Source organism: Triticum urartu, chromosome 2A (assembly GCF_056163025.1).
Source record: "Triticum urartu cultivar PI428250 chromosome 2A, HENAU_Tu73, whole genome shotgun sequence".
Taxonomy (NCBI): domain Eukaryota; kingdom Viridiplantae; phylum Streptophyta; class Magnoliopsida; order Poales; family Poaceae; genus Triticum; species Triticum urartu.
In genome coordinates this window covers 45,041,012-45,062,454 of record NC_141874.1, presented here as the reverse complement: position 1 = coordinate 45,062,454, position 21,443 = coordinate 45,041,012, and the positions used below count along the sequence as shown (strand labels likewise).

General features: G+C 49.4%; 1 protein-coding gene across 1 annotated transcript; it reads right to left on the bottom strand.

Moving 5' to 3' along the window:
- Positions 1-10,855: 10,855 nt before the first annotated feature.
- LOC125519347 (uncharacterized) lies at positions 10,856-13,564 on the bottom strand. Its single transcript, XM_087540748.1, has one exon. It carries the CDS (start codon positions 13,562-13,564, stop codon positions 10,856-10,858), a length of 2,709 nt encoding a protein of 902 aa, XP_087396874.1.
- Between the last annotated feature and the right edge of the window lie 7,879 nt (positions 13,565-21,443).

Sequence of the window (21,443 nt, the reverse complement as noted above, 5' to 3'; positions counted from 1 at the left end):
CGAGACACCGTCGCTGGAAGGAGATGGAGGCACAACACACTGCGGAGGAGGAGGAAATGTTTGCCTACATGGATGAGGTTGAGCAGGAGGAGGAGGAGCCAGAGCCCTCTCCTATTCGCCCGTCCATGTCTCCCTGCCATGGCAGAGGCTCAACCCTGCTTTGTCATAGCCATGTTTTGGGTTCATTGGAATTATATTATCATAACACGCAGCTGTACCGATGGTAATGTCACATAATTATTTTATTATAGTAATTACTCCCCCTAGCCTATAATGTAGGCGTTTTTGACACTAGTCTAGTATAAAAAAGTCTTATATTATAAGACAGAGGGAGTACTTTGAACTGGATAAGTGTAAGGGGGGAGGGCTTGTGTTTGATAAACCTTGTCATACTACCAGGAGCGGATGGAAAATGCATCAAAGGTGGACGTGACAACTGAGCAGAATATGAAGATGGACTTGTATACCTGAATAGCGTAAGTTCCCTAGTTTTCAGACAGTCCAGATCTTTCCATACCGTATTTAGCTGAAGAGATCACATGATAAGCGAAGGAAAGAAGTCCTAACTGTTCGGATGAAGTTATACCCCTTCGCTTACATCCTATGGCCGAAATCTGTCCAATTGAACTACTATTTTACCTTCTTTTTACGGCGCTTTGGCCCGCTTGATATAAGCCGCCACCATGGAAAATGTTCTCAAGAAATGAGACCCTAATCTATTTACTCCCTTTGCTTTACTTTGCATGCGAGTTCTTCTCCTTCCTTGCTTTGAAACTACCCCCCCCCCCCCCCCCCCACACACACACACACACCCACACACACCCCACCTAAAATCCCAAAAAATGCTCACTTGAGAACTTTTTTTCAAGAATACGTCAAAGATTGATGTATCGAGATCATAGAGAGAAAGTGCCTAGAAAGGCAAATAGTTTTACAAGTTATCCACGGCTATTATAGCCAACACTTGACATGCGGGTTACTCACTACTAGCCCACTCATCTACTCTAACCGAAAGCGATCTCGCCTCATGCAGCTGCCCGACCGCCCTCTAGTCTTGTCCTTGTAGATCGACCTTCATGAGAATCTCACTTGTGGAAGGAGCCGTTCCATTGAACACCACATCATTCATGTGCTTCCATAACATCCACGCTACTAGCACAATTACTATCCACGTCTCCTTCCTAAGCTTTCGTTGTGGATTTAATGAGGTCCACCAGTCCATCAAATTAACATCCGCGCTAGGTAGCCAAGTTAGTTTATCCCAGCGGTCGACGATGGAGAGCCACACTTGTATAGCAAATACCCACCCAAGTAAGATGTGGTTGATTGTCTCTGGAGCTCGATCACAAAAGGGGCAAGCCGGAGGGTGTGATAGATGTCGACGTGCAAGCATGTTGGTTGTCCAACACCTCTCCCTAGCCGCCAGCCATGTGAAAAACATGCAGGTCGCCGACGCCCTCGACCGCCAGATTTGCGCTGCTCCATTGACCTCCACTCTCCCAGCAAAGAACACCATGTAAGCTAAGCTCGCCGAGAAGCATCTGTTTGTCTGCCAAGCCCAAACCGGTTTGTTTCAACACCATCCAGCAACTGGATGTTATGGTTCTGTCCACAAGCTGCAAGAACTCGCTCAGTGCTTGAAGGCTCGTGTTAGGCGACACGTCCTGCCACCAATTGTCGATTATGGCTTGCTTCACCGTTCTTTTCTACACTCTTCTTTTAATTGCAGCGAATAGGTTTGGCATGAGGTCTTGGATTGGCTCGTCCCATAACCACCAATCCATCCAGAATAGTGCCACCTCTCCATTTCCTAGCATGCACTTGGTCGCCGCCTTGTAGATGTTCAAGGAATCTGGTGAAACTTACACACTGGAGTACGACATAGGACCTCGATATATGTGATGTGGTCACATTTCTCAAACCAGACCTTCAGAGCCTTAGGGCCCGCGCTGCCAATCTTTCCCATATTATGGCACCACCGCCCACCCGGCGATTGCGCCGGTGGGACGCGCCAACACAAATATAAACTTCCAGTACCTAATCCACTTGAGCATCGGCCAGGCGCTAGGCGTGTTCGCAGCCCGTGACACTAACTCTGGACACCGGCAATGGCGTCATCTGGACGCAGTGCGAATCCTGCGAAGCAACGTCTGCAGCGTCGCGTGCTCCGATCCTCTCTGCAAAGCCCATTCGGAATACGCTGCTTCCTCCACGGGTGCACCTACATCTTCGGGTGCAGCGACGGGTCTAGGTCATTTGGCTTTTCCCAGTAGTGTCGTCTCCTCCTCGGAATAATGTCGCCGCGTGGCGCCTCTCCGGCGGGCCACGTAGTGCCTAGCCCGGCTATTTAAGTCGATCGCCAACATCGAAACCCTACCCCTCCACATTTTCCTCAACCTGTTCGCCGCCGCTGCCACTTTCCACTCTCCGTCCGCCACCACTAGTAGCCATTTCCCCATGCAGCCGGATAAGGGGCTACCCATTTCTATCGCTGGAGCGCCGGCTGCAGCTCCTTGAGCAGATCCGGGCAAGGCACGAAGCCCGGATCGCTGCGGGGCTACCTCCGGATGCAGTGGATCCGGGGAAGGAGTTGGAGGAGGTTGAGGAGGAGGATGTGGGGGACGCCAGGGACGCGGCTCTGCAGGCGGAGCATCAGGCCATCCTCGATTCCCTCCGCTCCGAGTTAGATGCGGAGACGAGACTTCGTTGCCGGCAGGAGACTGCAAGGCGATCGATCTATGTGGGCCGGCAATTTTAAGCAAGCTTATGATGTTTTTCTACCGGTTTTGAGTACCTTAAAGGATCCTGAACCGGTTTTATTTTTTTTTGTCGTTCTATTTACTGGTTTTCAGGTTTTATTATGTTTTTTCGTTTTTTCGGCTTTTCTTCTATGTTTCTTCTGCTTCTGTCTATTTATTTCTTTACATAAATTCATAAGAAAAATTCAAAACTTGCTTAGGATTTAAAAAATGTTCACTTTCCATAAAATGCTAGGAATTTCAAACTTTTGTCCTCCTTTTTTTCAAATTTCTTTGCATTTTATAAAAACTTCACTATTTCTTAAAAAATAAATAAAAATTTTAAAAATTGTTCAGAATTTCAATTTTATCGGAAAATTTGAAACATGTTCGAAAATTAAAAAGACTTGACCATGTTTTCAAAATTGTTCATGTTTTTGGAAAATGTTCGAAAGTTAAAAAAATGTTCAAACTTTCAACGATTATTCGAAATTCAAAAGTTGTTGTCAAATTTCCAAAAAAAGTTCAAAACTAAAAAATGTTCTTTATTTAATAAATGTTCACAAATTTGAAATGGGCGGCCCAGTCAAAATGTTTATTGTGCTCCCGGCTCGCCATATTCGCCAAATGGGTGGCCCAGGCAATATACGAGACCCACTTTTGCACAAAGCCATCGGTGGCCCGTCGTCTAGCGAGACTTCTCATCGCGACCGTCAAAAACAAAAGACTTCTCATCACGCACCGTCGTGCCAGACGTGCCTGAGAAAAGAAAACCCCGGCATCCCTGACCGCCGCCGGCTACCGCTGTCTGGCCACATCACAGCTTTCCCGGCTCAATGTTGTCGTCCTTGTGAACCTTCGCCAGTTAGCTGCCTTCCCGGAACCGTGACAGTTTGCTCCGGTAGCGATGCAGGCAGGCGGGTGGGCGTCCGCATGTCCACCCACGCCCACAAGGTGCTCGGCGCATTGTGTGACCGCGGCTGTGTGGTCCGCCAATCATGTGTACTTGTTCCTTATCTGTGGCCTGTGGGCTGTCGCGAATTTGCCAAGGAAGGAAATTTTAGAAGCTGGAGCGAGGAAAGGGAAACCGGGAAAATGTTTCGGTGCATAGAGGCTGGTTGTCAGAGAACCTGCAGATACAGGTAGACGCCCCAACTTGCTAATGACTTTTTTTTTTTTAAGAAAAGGCATATACCTAACTTTATAAATAAAGCCACCAGGCAAAGTCACAACGAGATCAACCAAACAACACATTCCGACCACAGCATAGTTAAAGAGTACAGGTACATGGCAACCAGCCAAATAAGGCACGCAGGCCAGCGGAGATTCCCAAAATAGCCGAAACTAAGCCATCCTTCTAGAAAGCCGCAGCAGGGAAGACGCCGTAGATCTCATCATAGATAGCATGTCGTCGAAGGCCTCTAGGTCCCCTCCCTTAGTCAATGATCTCCACTGCTGCAAAAAGATATTGGCTTTAAATAAACAACTGACAGGGTTAGCCGGGAAAGTGTATTCAATAGTGAACTTGTTTCTCGTAGTCCAAAGCGCTCAACAGATCGCTGCCCAGCCTACCGAGAACACCCTTTTAGATCGCCCTGCTAAAGTGTTAACATAACGCCGCAAGTCCTCAAATGAGGAGGGATTTCAATTAACATGAAGCCAAAGTCTAATGCAGCTCCAGAAAAATTTAGCCAAAGAGCAATGAAAAAATATATGCTCGGTGTTTTCAATAGCTCCACAAAGAGCGCATCTGTCAGAACCTGGCCCGTTCCTCTTCTTGATTTGATCAGCCGCAGGAAGTTTACGACGAAAAGCTTGCCAGAGAAAATTTTTTATCTTAGGAGGAATACAGGCAGGCCAAATGTCTTTGTATTTAGTAGTACGGGCACCCGAGATAAGTTTGGAGTAGGCTGACTTCACTGAGAAGCGCCCAGAAGCAGAGTGAGGCCAGCTAACCGAGTCATCTTCCTCCAAGAGCAAGGGAAAGCAGGCAGTAAGACGTTGCCAGTCATCCAACTCCACAGGAGAAAGAGGCCGTCGGAAGTCAAGAACCCAGCCCTGAACCGAGAGCTCGAAGATAGAGATCTCGGGATCAGTGCAATAAGAAAACAGGGTCGGGTAGGCCACCGCTAGAGTGGAGTCCCCTACCCACCAATCTAACCAAAAACAAGTAGACTTACCACTCCGAACTACAAATTTGACTAGGGGTCGAAAAATAGGCCGAACTTTAACTTGCTACTGACTCTAACAGGTTAATTCTTGTATGCAATTGTATGAACCTGATGCAGTGGTTTATTGTCCTTGTTGTGATGCAGATGAAGCAGCTGGACGGCACAGGTACAGAGGTTCTCCATTTCCTGCATTCATCCAGCTTAGTGTTCCCTTCCCACCTCTAGTTTCAGACCCAAATGTTTTGATTTTGAATGTTTGTACACTCCCATCTGTTTCACCATGGCAATTTTTATTTCATGATAGTTTTCTGTTGATGTAATGAAGAGTGCAAATCACTTTTGCCTTGTCGGCTGGGAGATTAGGAAGCTCATTTTCTAGTAGTGTTAGCTTCTGCATTTGTCAGGGACTCAAGGGTGCTTAGTCACAAAGAAATTGTTACAACTGGAGCCTTAGTCACACAATAAATTATTGCAATTGCATAGCAAGCACATGTACATCACACTCTGGAGAAAGCATATGCAAGTTATAACTGCAGCAGACTACATGAACGAAGAAATTGGCTACTTAACTGCCCGATACAAAGCTCAACTCGGGATTACACATGACCTTACTAGCTAATTAAGTACAGATCGACCGTCAGGGAAGGAAAAACTATGCACTTACCTCATTCGCCTTCCCCTGGCTTTTCAACCACTGGCTCTTACACTTCTCAAGTTTCTCCTTGACTTCTCCCATGGTAGGCCTGTTATACACGTCTTCGTCAAGACACTGCACTGCAATCTTGCCAACCTCCTCGAGGCACTCCATGTTCTCCTCCACATTGGCTGAAATATCCTCATCAAACATCTGCCTTGCTGTGCCATCCTTGGAAGCTTTGATGTAGTCTATCAGAAGGCTACGATTCTCCCCGTACCTAGCCTTCTTTCGGGTAACAAGCTCCAGTAGCATGATACCGAAGCTGTACACGTCACTCTTTGCGGTGAGCAGCCCGGTCTTCATGTACACGGGGTCGATGTAGCTGCTGTCCCCGACCACCCAGTTGGTGTGGTCCTTGTCGATGGACATGAGCCTAGACGTCCCAAAGTCCGATACCTTGGGCATGAAGCGGTCACCGAGGAGGATGTTGCCGGACTTGACGTCGCCGTGGAGGATCATCTGGCTCTGCGAGTGCATGTAATGGAGCCCCTCGGCAGAGCTGATGGCGATGTCGAGGCATGTTTTCAGTGGGAGAGGGTCGTTGTTTCCGTGAAGCACGTCCCGAAGGCTCCCTCTTTGGACGAACTCGTAGACCAACATGGGCACCTCCGTCTCCAGGCAGCAACCCACCAGCCGGACCAGGTTTGGGTGGCTGATCTTGGATTGGACCGTGATCTCATTCGCGAAATCCTTCTGCCGGTACTCGTTGACGATGATGGACCGCTTCAGGCTGGTCACAATGGGCAAGAATATAAGCTAGTAACTTACACACTTTCCTAGACTATGTTACTACCTCCATAGTGGGTAGGAACATCTATGTAGTGTCATGCAACGATGTATTTATTAGGTTATAGACTCATTGTTTCTTGGAGTGTGTGATGCTTCGGTAACTTAGCTAGTTACCACAAGCACCTCTCTCTTCATTAAATATGTGCCACATAAGCAAAGTTGTATTGGAGTGTGTGATGTTACTCCTAAGTTCCTCCCCATTGTGAGACTAACCATACTGGGAGTAACTTCAGCAGTAACATCGAGTCCAACTCAACAAATTTGCTTATGTGGCAATGAGTTAATGAGGAGACAGGTAGTTGTAGTAACTTAGCTAGTTACTGTAACATCACATGTCCCAATGCAATATGAGTCTATAACCTAATAAATGAATCATTGCATGTTACCACACTTAAGTTACTACCCACTATGAAGGTAGTAACATAGTCTAAGGACACGTGTATGTTACTCTTCATTGTGGCTAGTCTGACTAGCCTCGCAGCAACAACAACGCCGGTGTCGGTGGTCCCCTTGTAGACCTTACCGAAGGCACCTTTGCCAATGATGCAGCTGTACTTGTTTTTTTTTGAAACGGAGGCAAAAGATTTGCCTCTTCAATTAAATAAGGAAGAGTAGAGTTTAGAATTTTACAACGCACTCACAAATAAGCGGCATGACAATTACTCGTACAATATGATGTTCCCTAGCTTTCTTGCGCCAGCAGTAACCCAAAGTTTAGCATCTTCTAAAATGTTGGTTAGGAGGACCGGTGGTGGTGCACTTTTTTGGCGGAATACTCGGGCGTTTCTCTCATTTCAAATGGTCGAAGAAACAAGAATGGTGAGGGAAGCCATTGCGTGGCGGTGAGGGTTGTGGTCGTCGGTTCTTTTTTGCCACCACTCAGTGACGGTTGCTTCTAACTGCCAACCGGAGGTGTCCATGTGCGTGAGCCCAAGCCTGTGGATGATTGATCTCCAGAGCCTAAGCGTGTAACGACACTTGACAAAGAGGTGTATCCCCGTTTCTTGTTCTCTTTTGCAAAGCAGGCAAGGGCCACCGTTTGGCCAACCTCGCTTCTCCAGACGATCGGCAGTCCAAATCCAATCTTGCAAAGCCAACCAAGTAAAGAATTGAACCTTTGGAGGTGCCCAAGCCTTCCACACCATGCGGTCCATGGGGGACAGAGTTAGGCCTAAAAATTGCGCTTTGTAGGCGGTGCTCGCCGTGTAGATCCCATTGTTCGCATGCTTCCAGATGATGTTGTCTGCGGCTTGCTCATCGAGGTGGAAGTCTTGCACAAGCATCCAAAGGTTAAAGAATTCCGAAATGTGGTTGACGGAGATGGCAGTGTCATGCTTGATCTTGAGGATCCAAGCGTTCCCCTTCAGAGCCTCACGCACCTTCCAATTCTTTCTCTTCGATGCCTCATAGATTAGAGGTGCAATGTCCTTGGGCTTGCGCCCCAGGAGCCAAGGGGAGTCCCAAAAAGGTGTTTGGCGCCGTCGCCGACAGTGATAGTCGTAGATGCATAGAAGAACTGGAGGTCCTCTTCAGTGCAGGGGTTGTCAGAGCCAACACATAATCTGCGGGGCTCCTTCCATTCGTACCATAGCCAACGAAGTCGCAACGCCCGTGCAAACTTGTCGGTATCGAGCACCCCAAGGCCACCATAATCTTTTGGTCTGCACACCATTTTCCAGTTGACCTTGCATTTGGCTCCCGTGGTCTTCTCCGCACCCGACCAAAGGAAGGCCCTCTCAATCTTGTTGAGTGTATCCAGAATGCCCTGCGGTACAATGAGAGGCGTGATAGAGAAAACTGCTTGGGAGGAGATGACGGACTTGACGAGGGTCGTGCGTCCGATAGCAGTGATGTTTTGGCCATCCCAAGTGGTTAATTTTCTGGCTGCCTTGTCCACCAGGTATTGGAAATCCACCATCTTTAGCTGCCAAACCGAGAGAGGTAAGCCTAGGTATTTCACCGGGAAGGAAGCACGGATCACCGGCATATTCCGAAGAATGCGCTCAAGGTCGAGATGGTTGCAACGAATTGGCACGACCGAGCTTTTTTGGAAGTTGGTGCAGAGGCCCGTCACATCACCAAAGCCTCGTAAGATCGCAGCTAGATTGTCAATGTCCCTCTTGATGGGTGCCACAAAGACCACAGCATCATCCGCATACAGGGAGGTTCTCATCACAGCTCCCCGGCCACGAAGCTTATGGAGGAGCCCTTTCCACGTGGCGAGGTCCAATATCTTATGCAAAGGGTCAATCGCAAGGACAAATAGGAGGGGGGAAAGGGGGTCCCCCTGCCTGAACCCACTCCCGTGCCTGATCGGAGGGCCGGGCACCCCGTTTAACATGATTCTCGATGAAGCTGAGGAAAGAAGTGCCGCAATCCATGCCCGAAATTTAGGCGGGAACCCTAGCCGTTGAAGGAGCTCAAGAAAGTATCCCCACTTGACTGAATCAAAGGCCTTCTTTATGTCAAGCTTGAGAAGGAGGGCAGAGGTTCTCCTCTTGTGTAGGCGCCGGGCGAAATTCCGAACGTACATGAAATTGTCATGGATGCTTCTTCCCTTGATGAAGGCGCTTTGAGCGTTGGAGACAAGTTCATCCATGTGGGGAGCAAGCCTGATTGAGAGAACTTTGGCAATGATTTTGGCGATGGCATGAATAAGGCTAATGGGTCTGTAGTCAGGAATGCCTTCTGCACCATCCTTTTTGGTAGGAGGATAACATTGGCGGAGTTGACCCATTGCAAATTGGAGGTGTGCAATGAGTCGAAACGCTGCACAACCCTCATGACTGTATGCTTGATGATTCCCCAACATTTCTTGAAAAACATCCCCGTGAAGCCATCCGGTCCAGGCGCCTTATCACTAGGCATCTCTTTAATGGCAATCCAGACCTCGTCTTCTGTGATGCTATCATCAAGGTCTTGCAAATCATGAGGCTCGGTGCCAAGCTCCTCCCAATTGAAATCTTTGTTGCTCGTACCTCTCCTCCCCATAACCTTAGAGAAGTGGTCATGTATGATCTTCTCTTTTTCTTATGCTCGGTCACCCAGCCATTATCGTGTTTAATCCGGTGAATGTGATTTTTTCGTCTGCGGGCATTAATACGCCGATGGAAGAACTTGGTGTTGGCATCCCCGTCCCTCAAGTTGGTAATCCTAGCACATTGACTTTTTCTGGCCCGTTCAAGCACAGCCAAGCTAATCACCCTGCGCTTGAGCCTAGAGCGAAGGTCACGCTCCTCCGGGGATAGAGATCTTTGCTCTTGTGCGGTATCTAACCGGAGGATGACGAGAAGTGCTGCATGAAGTTGTATGCTGGCATTGGAGAATAGCTTCTTGCTCCACTCAGACAGACGGAGCGCTGTTTTTTTTAGTTTACTGTGCAAAATGAGGAACGGCTCTGTGTGGCTCACGCGCTCGCCCCACGCCTTTTGGACCACTTCGTTGAAACCGGGCAGAGATACCCAAAAGTTTTCGAATTTGAAGGACCGTGGTCTCCTAGGCCCCTTGGCATCGGCAAGCAGAAGAGGGCAGTGGTCGGAGAGGGAAGACGATAGGGCATGCAACACATGTGTGTTGAAGGTCGTGTCCCACTCGGCGTTACAGAAAAAGGAGTCTAGCTTGCACAGAGTTGGGTTGTCCCGCTCATTACTCCAAGTGAAGCGCCTGTTCTGAAGGTGAATTTCCTTGAGTTCACACGATTGCAGGGTTGCGCGGAATCGGTTGATTCTACTCCGATTTACATTTCTTTTGTTTTTGTCACACGCCCGGTAGATTTGGTTGAAGTCCCCAACGGCGAGCCAGGCAAGGCCCGACAAAGGCTTGTGGGTGGCAAGCTCAGCGAAGAAGGAATCTTTGCTCGCGGAGTCAGTGGGACCGTAGACGGTTGTTAACTTGAAGTACACACCGGTTGCGCGGATTCGGACCTTGCCAGAGAGGTAGAAGGCCGAAATTGTGATGTTAGTGATCTCGAGAATGCTGTCATCCCACAACAGAAGAATCCCTCCCCTGGTTCCCGTCGCCGGGCGCTGCGCAAATTTTTTGAGTCTGTTACCACCCAGGGAGGAGACGACAAACATATCTATATTATCAAGCTTTGTCTCTTGTAAACACACAATTTGGCACGATGAGGTCGCAATTGTTGCACTCACAGTAGCCCTCCTATCCGGGCAATTTAAACCCCGCACATTCCAGCTGAGGGTGTTGACGGGTTGCATTGTCATGGAGCACAACGAACATCACGTTGTTTAGTACAGAAGCCGAAAGAGAGCAAAACAGCATGGCCATGAAGACACTTCCCAGAGGCAAGAAAGCACTGGAGGGAAACTACCCAAAAGCATAAGCACGTACTGAAGACATAACCCACACGCACTACACGGACGGCACAAGCGCCATCCAACCACATACAAGGTAGTTTGCTTAACATTTGAAACTAAAACAGCCCTTACGAACTAGCATGGCGTTCAGGCCGCTGACGGCTGCGATCCTTGGTTGTCCTGAGCCGCAACACCATCTTGGGCCAACTCCAGAGCCCCGGCGCCGCCATGATCAATTAGAGCATCTTCGATGTCGTTGACGGCCGAGTCGTCGAGGTGGAAGAACTCTCTCATTGCCAGAATCACTTCAGGGGCTAGCTGCTCCTTGAACTTGGTCGTGAACTCATCAAGAATGGCTTCAGTCACATCCTCTCCATTTTTGGTGATTCCCATCGTTCGGCAAACGAGCTTCTCTGCAGCCTTAACCGCCATGGCCACAGCAGGGGTGCCGGACCGCTTGACCTTCTGCAGGGTGAGGCCACCTCTGGTAGAAATCTTGACACCGGCCAGGGTCTTTCGGCGAGCCGCTGGTGGCCTGGGAGGGGGTGACTCAGGTGCGGCAAGGACGCCCATCTGTCGCTCCACGAGGGCATCAGTGGAGACGCCAACCGCACCATCACGCACAGGTGAAGGGGTATGACGTAGGGGGCCGACGCATGCGAGCGGCGGTGTGGGCGACGATTGGAACCCCGGGGGCCTCGAGGGTGACACCAGAGGCCGAGCGAGCGTTGTGGGAGAGCAGAGCTCGCTCATGGCATGGTTTGCAGCGACCAGCGTCAGAGGGGGGGACCTGGCCTCGGCGCGCTTGGATATGGGGCTCGGCAGCACTGTTGTTGGAGAAAGAGGGGGTGACGCTGGTGGAGTTCTCTCCTCCAGAGAGCGGCGCCTGGAGGCCCGTGGCGACGCCTGGCGCGATGGACTACGCCCACGAGCCTCAATGAGCACCGGCTCATGCGTGCCCAAGAGCTCGAGGGCGCGGACCGGCTCATCACTGCCCGAGCCCGATCCCCGTAGAATGGCCGCACACGCCAGAGGGGTGGCCACAACAGCAACGCTGGTGCTGTCATGGCGGCGTCCACCGGACCTGTCTCTGGTGCGGTCTTGGCCCCCCTCGCGCTGGCGCTCACGCGGGTTGCGGGAAAGCGAGCGTCGGACCCTGGCGCCCCAGCCTTCCCGAGGGCGACCTCCTTCACGTCCGCGCCTTCTGTCGCAGTCGCCGTCGTCTTCACGTCTGTCCGCACGGCGCTCAGCGCACCCCTGAGCTAGACGGCGCTCTCGCGGAACAAAGGTGCCATCGACCACCTTCCTGTACCAGGTGAACTCATGCACGCCTGGTGGCAGTGGGTTGTCGTCATCGTCGCCGGCCTTGGAGTGGTCCTCGTGGAGGTCGAGGTGGATGAGGACGCGATGGCGGAGGCCCCGCCGACCACGGCGGCGGTGACCGCGGGCCGGAAGTGTGAGCCACTTAACCTTGGGGATGGCGTTGGGGTTCGCCGTCCAAGCCCAGAGCGCCAGGTCTCTGGTGTCCTCCTTGCGAAGCGACCGCTGCTCGATGTAGTCAAGCGAGCATCCGCGGCCGATGAGGAAGGTGGCTATGTAGTTGTTCCAGCCGTGGAGAGGGACACCTTCCAAGCAGAGGCGAACATGATGGAGCTGGTCTTCGTTGTCTGCATGAGCCTCGAGCCTCCACTCTCGCACGTAGATGCGGTGGCCGGTGCCCCGAAGGTGGCCGCGGGACACGGCGTCGGCGCAGTGGTGTTGGTACACGAAGCGAACAAGGAACTGCTCGGGGTAGTGCTTGACCACCTCGACGTCGGCCAGTCTTGCGCCCAGCTCCGTGGCGAGCTCAGCCGCCACCTGCTGGCAGGGAATGTCCTGCCGCGCCCCATCGAGCCATGCGACGGCACAGTTGGTGGAGAGGATGGCTGCCTCGGCCTGCATCTCTGGCGTCGCCGGGACAACCATGAAGTCCTCCTCCGGCCTGAGCGCAGGGTCGCCAAGGCGTGGCACCTCGGGGTCGCCACGGCGTGGCATCGTGGCTGGGCCGGCATGAAGCTGCAGCAGGGGAGGCGGGCAAGGGATCTCCCAGCCCCGGCCAGGACGAGGCGGCACCTCTTGACAAGCAGTAGACGATACAGGGCGGGGGAGCGGAGGAGGAGGCACAGCAGGGCCGTCGAGGGAGCTTAATGGCTTCCAGTTGTTGCTGCAACCACGCGACTTGTGCCCATTTTGAAGGCAGCGGGAGCAGCGGATGGGATCCCTGCACAGCTCAGCACGGTGACCCCGGTGTAGGCATCGGCAGCAGCGGCCAAGGAGCCATCGAGGGATGGGCGCCAGCTTGAATGCAGGGGCAGGGGTGGCCAAAGTCGGGCGGCGCGGGCCTTTGGTTGACACGACGAGCTGCCAGCCGTCGGTCACATCGGCATCGCGCCCCGCGCCCGTCCTCGCCACCGGCATTGAAGGCACGGCAGGAGCTGGGGGTGAGGAGGCCAGCTGCCGCGCATCCTCGCAGTTATGGCCGCCACCTAGATCTTGAATGCTCGAGACCGCAGCAGCAGGAACGACACGCCCCGGACCTGGCCTTGCCTGGCACGACGACGTCGCGACCGGCTGCGAGACGGGGACGAACTCCACGGAAGAGGTCGAACCATCCCGGCCTACCGGCGAGATTGGATCTGACGAGGTTGGGGCTGTCGAGCATAGCTGCAGCGCGAGACGGCCAGGGGCGCCAGCAGGGCCACCGACAGGCGGCGGAGGAAGGGGCATGAACCGGGAGGCGAAGCCCAGGTCCGAGCAGGGAGGCGCAGCCGGCATCGGCGGCGTGGTCGCGGCGCGGGAGGGGCGCGCGTCCGCCATTCTAGTGGCTTGGAGTTACTGTTTAAATATGATGTACTTGGTAAATATCTCGATCCCGGCGCTCTTGAGGAACGACCCGCCGTTCCTGTTGAATCGATCTCTCAGCTTCCTTTTCTCTCACTCCATGTGCAAGAATATTAGTATCACCGATAGTACTGCCATGGCACTTATAGTTCCTGCATGTGAACAAATGTCATAAGTGCCATTCTGTTTCAAGATGGTTGGAGAGAACGAACAAGAGAGTTCATACAACACGGACGGCGCAGTTGCTTACTCCAAGCAAATTTTGTGACATGTCAAGAGAAGTTTTCCCAAGTTCACACAAACCTTTACAAAACAATGATCTTACTTTTAACATTTCACATGATGGCATTTAGTTGTGTTATTAGGGCATGTACAATGCTAGCATATGGATACAGATGCCCCATGACAAAAAGTAGGTTCAGGCATCTATATTGATTTTTTTCTCCCCAATGCAATCTAATACTAGTGGCCATCATCAAAGAATATAAAATAGACTCTTACTACACATGCATCCCTACCCTTCACTTCAACTTTTCCAACTTTATGCACCGGACCACACTTTTTCTCTCCAAGCACCTGCCTCCCGCAGAGGATCCCGCTTCCCTATCTGAACCTACTTTTTCTGACATCCGATCCTACATGGCATGCGAGGCATCACTTTGGGGCCATGCATTCACTAGTAGAAAACAGGGCTTTGGTCCAGGCCGGGTCAGCCCATTAGTCCCGGTTCAGTTCAGAACCGGGACCAATGTGGGCATTGGTCCCGGTTCGTGAGCCCAGGGGGTCGGCCGGGCCACGTGGGCCATTGGTCCCGGTTCATCTGGACCTTTTGGTCCCGGTTGGTGGGATGAACCGGGACCAATGGGCCTCGCTCTTGGCCCACCACCATTGGTCCCGGTTGGTGGCTTGAACCGGGACCAAAGGCTCCCCTTTAGTCCCGGCTCATGTCACCAACCGGGACCAATGAGGTGCCTATATATACCCCTCGCTCGCGAGCAGAGCACCCCAGTGCTCTGTTTTTCTCTGGCCGAGGGGGAGAGGGCTTGGTGGTGCTCTAGCTCCCCTCCTATGCACACAAGGTGTTCGATGGAATTCCCGAGCCACACTACTTAAGCTTTCTCCTCTCCAAGCTCGACCTCTAAACTCCATTTTCCATAATATTTGTCTAGGTTTAGCGGTCCGTCACGCCCCGTCCCCGTCTTCACCGCCGTCGATCACCCGCGCCGAGCTCATCGTCGGCACCACCGTGGTGAGCCTCTTGTTCTTATCTTCTTTCTGAAAGGAAAAATATTCTTACTTGTATGTTTACATAGATACTTGTATTATTTTCTTACTTTTATTATTGCATCTTATATAGTGCGATGGTTTTGGTATCCGCCCCCGTCGGCCCTCGTCCTGTCTATGATTCGGATGTGGTATATATATTATCTTTATAACTATTGGTTCATTTATTGTTTATGAAAATTATGCCGACCAACGTGACATAGATTTTATTTATGTAGGATGTATGTGAATCGGAAATGCCAACCGACCCTATTGTCGAGAGGTTAAATTTAGTTGAAGAAGAAAACAATTTGTTGAAGGAAAAAATAAAAAAAATTGAGGAGGAGAAGATGATATTGGAGTTGCATGTTGCGGATGTCGTCCATGATCACAAGATCAAGATGGATGCAATGTGCTTGAAGATTAGAAAGATTAGAAAATATGCCATTCATACCAAGGCTTGGTATCATTATGCCGTTGGATCAATTGTTACCTTGGTTGCGATTATGATCGCATTTGTTTTCACATTGAAATGTTTTACATAGTTTCAATGTATGGTTTAATTAATTAGATGCTCTGGAGAGCTATATGTTGTTAGATGAGAACTATGTATGCACTTAGGTTTTAATGTGATGATGAACTTCTATTAATTTGGACACTTAATTATATATAATGCACGCAGATGAACCGGCAATGGATGTATGGTGACAGACACACCCGCGAGTACATTAAGGGCGTGCATGAGTTTCTCGATACGGCTGAGGCAAACAAGCAGAATGGTTTTATGTGTTGTCCATGCACTCAATGTGGGAATACGAGGTCTTACTCTAACCGGAAAATCCTTCACTCCCACCTGCTTTACAAGGCTTTCATGCCACACTATAATGTTTGGACGAGGCACGGAGAAATAGGGGTTATGATGGAAGACGGCGAAGAAGAAGAGTACGATGACAACTATGTGCCCCCTGAATACGGTGATGCCGCAACGGGGGGAGCTGGTGAAGATCAAAAGGAACCAGACGATGTGCCCAATGATGCTGCAACGGGTGAAGCTGCTGAAGGTCAAGAGGAACCAGACGATGTGCCCGATGATGATGATCTCCGCCGGGTCATTGTCGATGCAAGGACGCAATGCGAAAGTCAAAAGGAGAAGCTGAAGTTCGATCGCATGTTAGAAGATCACAAAAAAGGGTTATACCCCAATTGCGAAGATGGCAACACAAAGCTCGGTACCGTACTGGAATTGCTGCAGTGGAAGGCAGAGAATGCTGTGGCTGACAAAGGATTTGAGAAGCTACTGAAAATATTGAAGAAGAAGCTTCCGAAGGATAACGAATTGCCCGACAGTACATATGCAGCAAAGAAGGTCGTATGCCCTCTAGGATTGGAGGTGGAGAAGATACATGCATGCCCTAATGACTGCATCCTCTACCGTGGTGCATACAAGGATCTGAAAGCATGCCTGGTATGCGGTGCATTGCGGTATAAGATCAGACGAGATGACCCTGGTGATGTTGACGGCGAGCCCCTTAGGAAGAGGGTTCCTGCGAAGGTGATGTGGTATGCTCCTATAATACCACGGTTGAAACGTCTGTTCAGAAACGAAGAGCATGCCAAGTTGATGCGATGGCACAGTGAGAACCGAAAGAAAGATGGGAAGTTGAGAGCACCCGCTGACGGGTCGCAGTGGAGAAAAATCGAGAGAAAGTACTGGGATGAGTTTGCAAAGGACCCAAGGAATGTATGGTTTGCTTTAAGCGCGGATGGCGTTAATCCTTTCGGGGAGCAGAGCAGCAATCACAGCACCTGGCCCGTGACTCTATGTATGTATAACCTTCCTCCTTGGATGTGCATGAAGCGGAAGTTCATTATGATGCCAGTTCTCATCCAAGGCCCTAAGCAACCCGGCAACGAAATTGATGTGTACCTAAGGCCATTAGTTGAAGAATTTTACAGCTGTGGATTGGAAACGGTGTACGTACGTGGGATGAGCACAGACAGGAGGAATTTAACCTTAAGGCGTTGTTGTTCGTGACCATCAACGATTGGCCCGCTCTTAGTAACCTTTCAGGACAGACAAACAAAGGATACCACGCATGCACACACTGTTTAGATGACACTGAAAGTATATACCTGGACAAATGCAGGAAGAATGTGTACCTGGGCCATCGTCGATTTCTTCCGACCAACCATCAATGTCGAAAGAAAGGCAAGCATTTCAAAGGCGAGGCAGATCACCGGAAGAAGCCCGCCATGCGCACCGGTGATCACGTGCTTGCTATGGTCAATGATTTACACTACGTAATCTTTGGAAAGGGTCCCGGTGGACTAGCTGTTCCGAATGACGCTGAGGGACACGCACCCATGTGGAAGAAGAAATCTATATTTTGGGACCTACCCTACTGGAAAGACCTAGAGGTCCGCTCCTCAATCGACGTGATGCACGTGACGAAGAACCTTTGCGTGAACCTGCTAGGCTTCTTGGGCATGTATGGGAAGACAAAAGATACACCTAAGGCACGGGAGGACCTCCAACGTTTGCACGAAAAAGACGGCATGCCTCCAAAGCAGTATAAAGGTCCTGCCAGCTACGCTCTTACGAAAGAAGGGAAAGAAATCTTCTTTGAATGCCTGCTCAGTATGAAGGTCACGACTGGCTTCTCGTCGAATATAAAGGGAATAATAAATATGCCAGAGAAAATGTTTCAGAACCTAAAGTCTCATGACTGCCACGTGATTAGATGCAACTGCTTCCGGTTGCATTGAGGGGGCTTCTACCGGAAAACGTCCGATTAGCCATTGTGAAGCTATGTGCATTCCTCAATGCAATCTCTCAGAAGGTGATCGATCCAGAAATCGTACCAAGGCTAAGGAGTGATGTGGCGCAATGTCTTGTCAGTTTCGAGCTGCTGTTCCCACCATCCTTCTTCAATATCATGACGCACGTCCTAGTTCATCTAGTCGACGAGATTGTCATCCTGGGGCCCGTATTTCTACACAATATGTTCCCCTTTGAGAGGTTCATGGGAGTCCTAAAAAAATATTTCCGTAACCGCGCTAGGCCAGAAGGAAGCATCTCCATGGGCCATCAAACAGAGGATGTTATCGGGTTTTGTGTTGACTTCATTCATGGCCTTAAGAAGATAGGTCTCCCTAAATCGCGGTATGAGGGGAGACTGACTGGAAAAGTCACTCTTGGAAGAGACTCAATAATATGCAGGGACGGATATTCTTGGTCTCAAGCAAACTACACAGTTCTACAGAACTCTACCTTGGTGACCCCGTATGTCGATGAACACAAGAACAGTCTGCGCTCCAAACACCCGGAGCAGTGCGACGACTGGATTACATGTGAACACATCAGGACTTTCAGCAGTTGGTTGGAAACACGTCTCAGAGGTGACAACACTGTTTGTGATGAGTTGTACTTGTTGTCCAGGGGACCATCTTTGATTGTATTGACTTACAAAGGATACGAGATAAATGGGAATACATTTTACACGATCGCCCAAGATCAAAAGAGCACCAACCAAAACAGCGGTGTCCGCTTTGATGCAGCAACCGAGAGCGGAAATGACACATATTATGGTTACATAGTGGACATATGGGAACTTGACTACGGACCTGATTTTAAGGTCCCTTTGTTTAAGTGCAAATGGGTCAATCTGTTAGGCGGCGGGGTACAGGTAGACCCACAGTACGGAATGACAACAGTGGATCTGAAAAATCTTGGGTACACTGACGAACCGTTCGTCCTAGCCAATGATGTGGCACAGGTTATCTGTGTGAAGGACATGTCTACCAAACCAAGAAAAAGAAAAGATAAGGAAGCGAATACATCATACGATGAGCCAAAGCGCCACATAGTTCTTTCAGGAAAAAGGGACATCCTGGGAGTGGACAACAAGACAGACATGTCTGAAGATTATGAAAAGTTTCATGAAATTCCTTCCTTCAATGTCAAGGCTGACCCAAGCATCCTGATAAACAATGAAGATTATCCATGGTTACGGCGCAATAAGCAAATATCACAAGCGAAGAAAAAGTGAAGACTTTCTCCCGCAACTATTATGATGATACCATGCCAACTTTGTAACACACGAACATGCTACCATTGTCCGTTTTGTACATGCACATGCTATGTGTGTGAAATTATGATACTATCCCAACTTTCAACTTTTTCAGAGTTCATTTGAAATGCTTTCATGTCTTATGGTTCGCCCCTGGCCCATGACCATTAGTCCAGGTTTGTGCCACAAACCGGGACTAAAGGGTTGGTCCTCGTTGCGGGCAGAGTTTAGTCCCACCTCGCCAACCGAAGGGGGCTCACACCGGTTTATAAGCCCTTCCCTCTCTGCCTTGTTGAGCTCCTCTCGAAGTGAAAATAGATGCCCTAATAGAGAAAAGTTTAACCTAAATTCATAGTGAATTTCTCTGAAATTCATAGAAATTTACTAGGAATTTAGGTTGAATTTTCTCTATAAGCGCATCTATTCTCATTTTTTTAGTAAGTTAATCACAAACTTGTGATTCAAACAATTTTCAAAGAATTCAAATTTTAACTATTCAAATTTGAAAACTAATGGCACTAACAGAAAGTTTATAATTTTTCTAAAACTAATGGCACTAACAGAAAGTTTATAATTTTGCTAACCTAAAAGCAAACAGAATTAAAAATTAAAGCAAAAAACAAAAGAAAATAAATAATGCAAAAAACAAATAAAAAAAATGAAAAACTATTTTTATAGTAAAGTTAATCACAAAATAAAATAAATAAAGCAACAAAGAAAACAAAAAATAAAAAAGTGTTTTCAAATTTGAAAACTAATGGCACTAACAGAAAGTTTATAATTTTTCTAAAACTAATGGCACTAACAGAAAGTTTATAATTTTGCTAACCTAAAAGCAAACAGAATTAAAAATTAAAGCAAAAAAAAGAAAATAAATAATGCAAAAAACAAATCAAAAAATAGGAAAAACTATTTTTATAGTAAAGTTAATCACAAAATAAAATAAATAAAGCAACAAAGAAAACAAAAAAACTAAAAAAGTGTTTTCAAATTTGAAAACTAATGGCATTAACAAAAAATTTATAATTTTTCTAAAACTAAAAGCATAAAGAATTAAAAAATAAAGCAAAAAAAAGAAAATAAATAAAGCAACAAAAAAACAAAAAATGCCACCTACTGGGCCACCATGGCCTGAATACGACTAGAAATCCTACCATGGGCCAGGATTCAGGCCCGCAGTAGGCCCAGTAGGCCCACAGGCATTGCAGTGACAGATTAGGCCCGAAAGCCTGCAGTTGAGAGGAGCTCGAGAGGGTGGGCGCAACAGCGCTTATAAACCACTCCCGAGCCGTCTCAACTAACGAGGTGGGACTAAACTTTTGGGCGCGGGGCAGCACAAGGCCATTGGTCCCGGTTGGTGCCACCAACCGGGACTAAAGGGGGGCATTGGCCGGGACTAAAGGGGGCATTGGTCACGGTTCGTGGCACCAACCGTGACCAATGCCCCCCTTTAGTCCCGGTTGGTGGCACCAACCCGGACTAAAGGTGGCATTGGTCCCGGTTGGTGCCACGAACCGGGACCAATACTCTGTGTATATAAGCAGGACTTAGGAAATTTTCAGTTTCTCATCGACCATTTGCCCCCGACGCCGCCAGGCTGCCCGTGCTCGCCGTCGCCGTCGCCCCACGCCCCTGCCCCGTGCTCGCCATCGCCGCCCGCTCCTCGTCGTCGTTGCCCTGCCCCTGCCCCGTCCCGCCCCCGCGCGCCGGCGCCCTCGCCGCCCCCGCCGTCGCCTCAAGCTCCCCTGCTCGCGCGCGCCGCCCCGCGCCCCGAGCCCCTGCCACGGACTCGCCGTCGCCGCCCGCCCCTGCCTCGATGCGCGCCGCCCCGGCCCGCCCCCATCGCCGTCGCCCGCGCCCGTGCCCCGACGCGCGCCGCCCCGGCCCGCCCTCGCCGTCGCCTGCTCCCCTGCCCGCCTCCTCAGCTTGGTCCGGCCGCCGGCGCCCTCCCTTTGCAATTTTTTTCATATATATGCTTGTTTTATATATATATATATATACGCTTGTTTATATATATGTAATGATTTTTTTATAGAATATGATGTTTTTTTCATAGATGATCACATATATGATGTATGCACGAATGTGGATGAAATATGATGTTTTTTTGTTCATAGAACATGATGTTTTTTTAATTCACATATTTTTTTTGTTCATGAGAGAGGCGGGGACGTTGAGGGATCATAGATGTATTTTTTCAGAATTTTCTATCGTGCATAGACGGATTTTAGACCACGGGAGCACCCCCTCTCTATCATTGCAAAATTTGCTAAGTGATATTAAGAAGGAAGGAAAAGAAGTATAGGAAAGAAAGAAAATAAGAAGAGGAAAGAAAGAAGAAGAGGAGAGGAAGAAGAGGAGAAATAAATAAGAGAAGAAAAAAGAAGAAAAAGAAGAGGAGAAGAAGAAAGGAATAGTGGAGAAGAAGAGAAAATAGAATATTCTATTTTCTCTTCTTCTCCACTATTCCTTTCTTCTTCTCCTCTTCTTTTTCTTCTTTTTTTTCTTCGATCTTCTCCTCT

Coding starts and splice junctions, on each gene's coding strand:
- LOC125519347 (XM_087540748.1), bottom strand. CDS start 13,564: ATGGCGGACGCGCGCCCCTCCCGCGCCGCGACCACGCCGCCGATGCCG.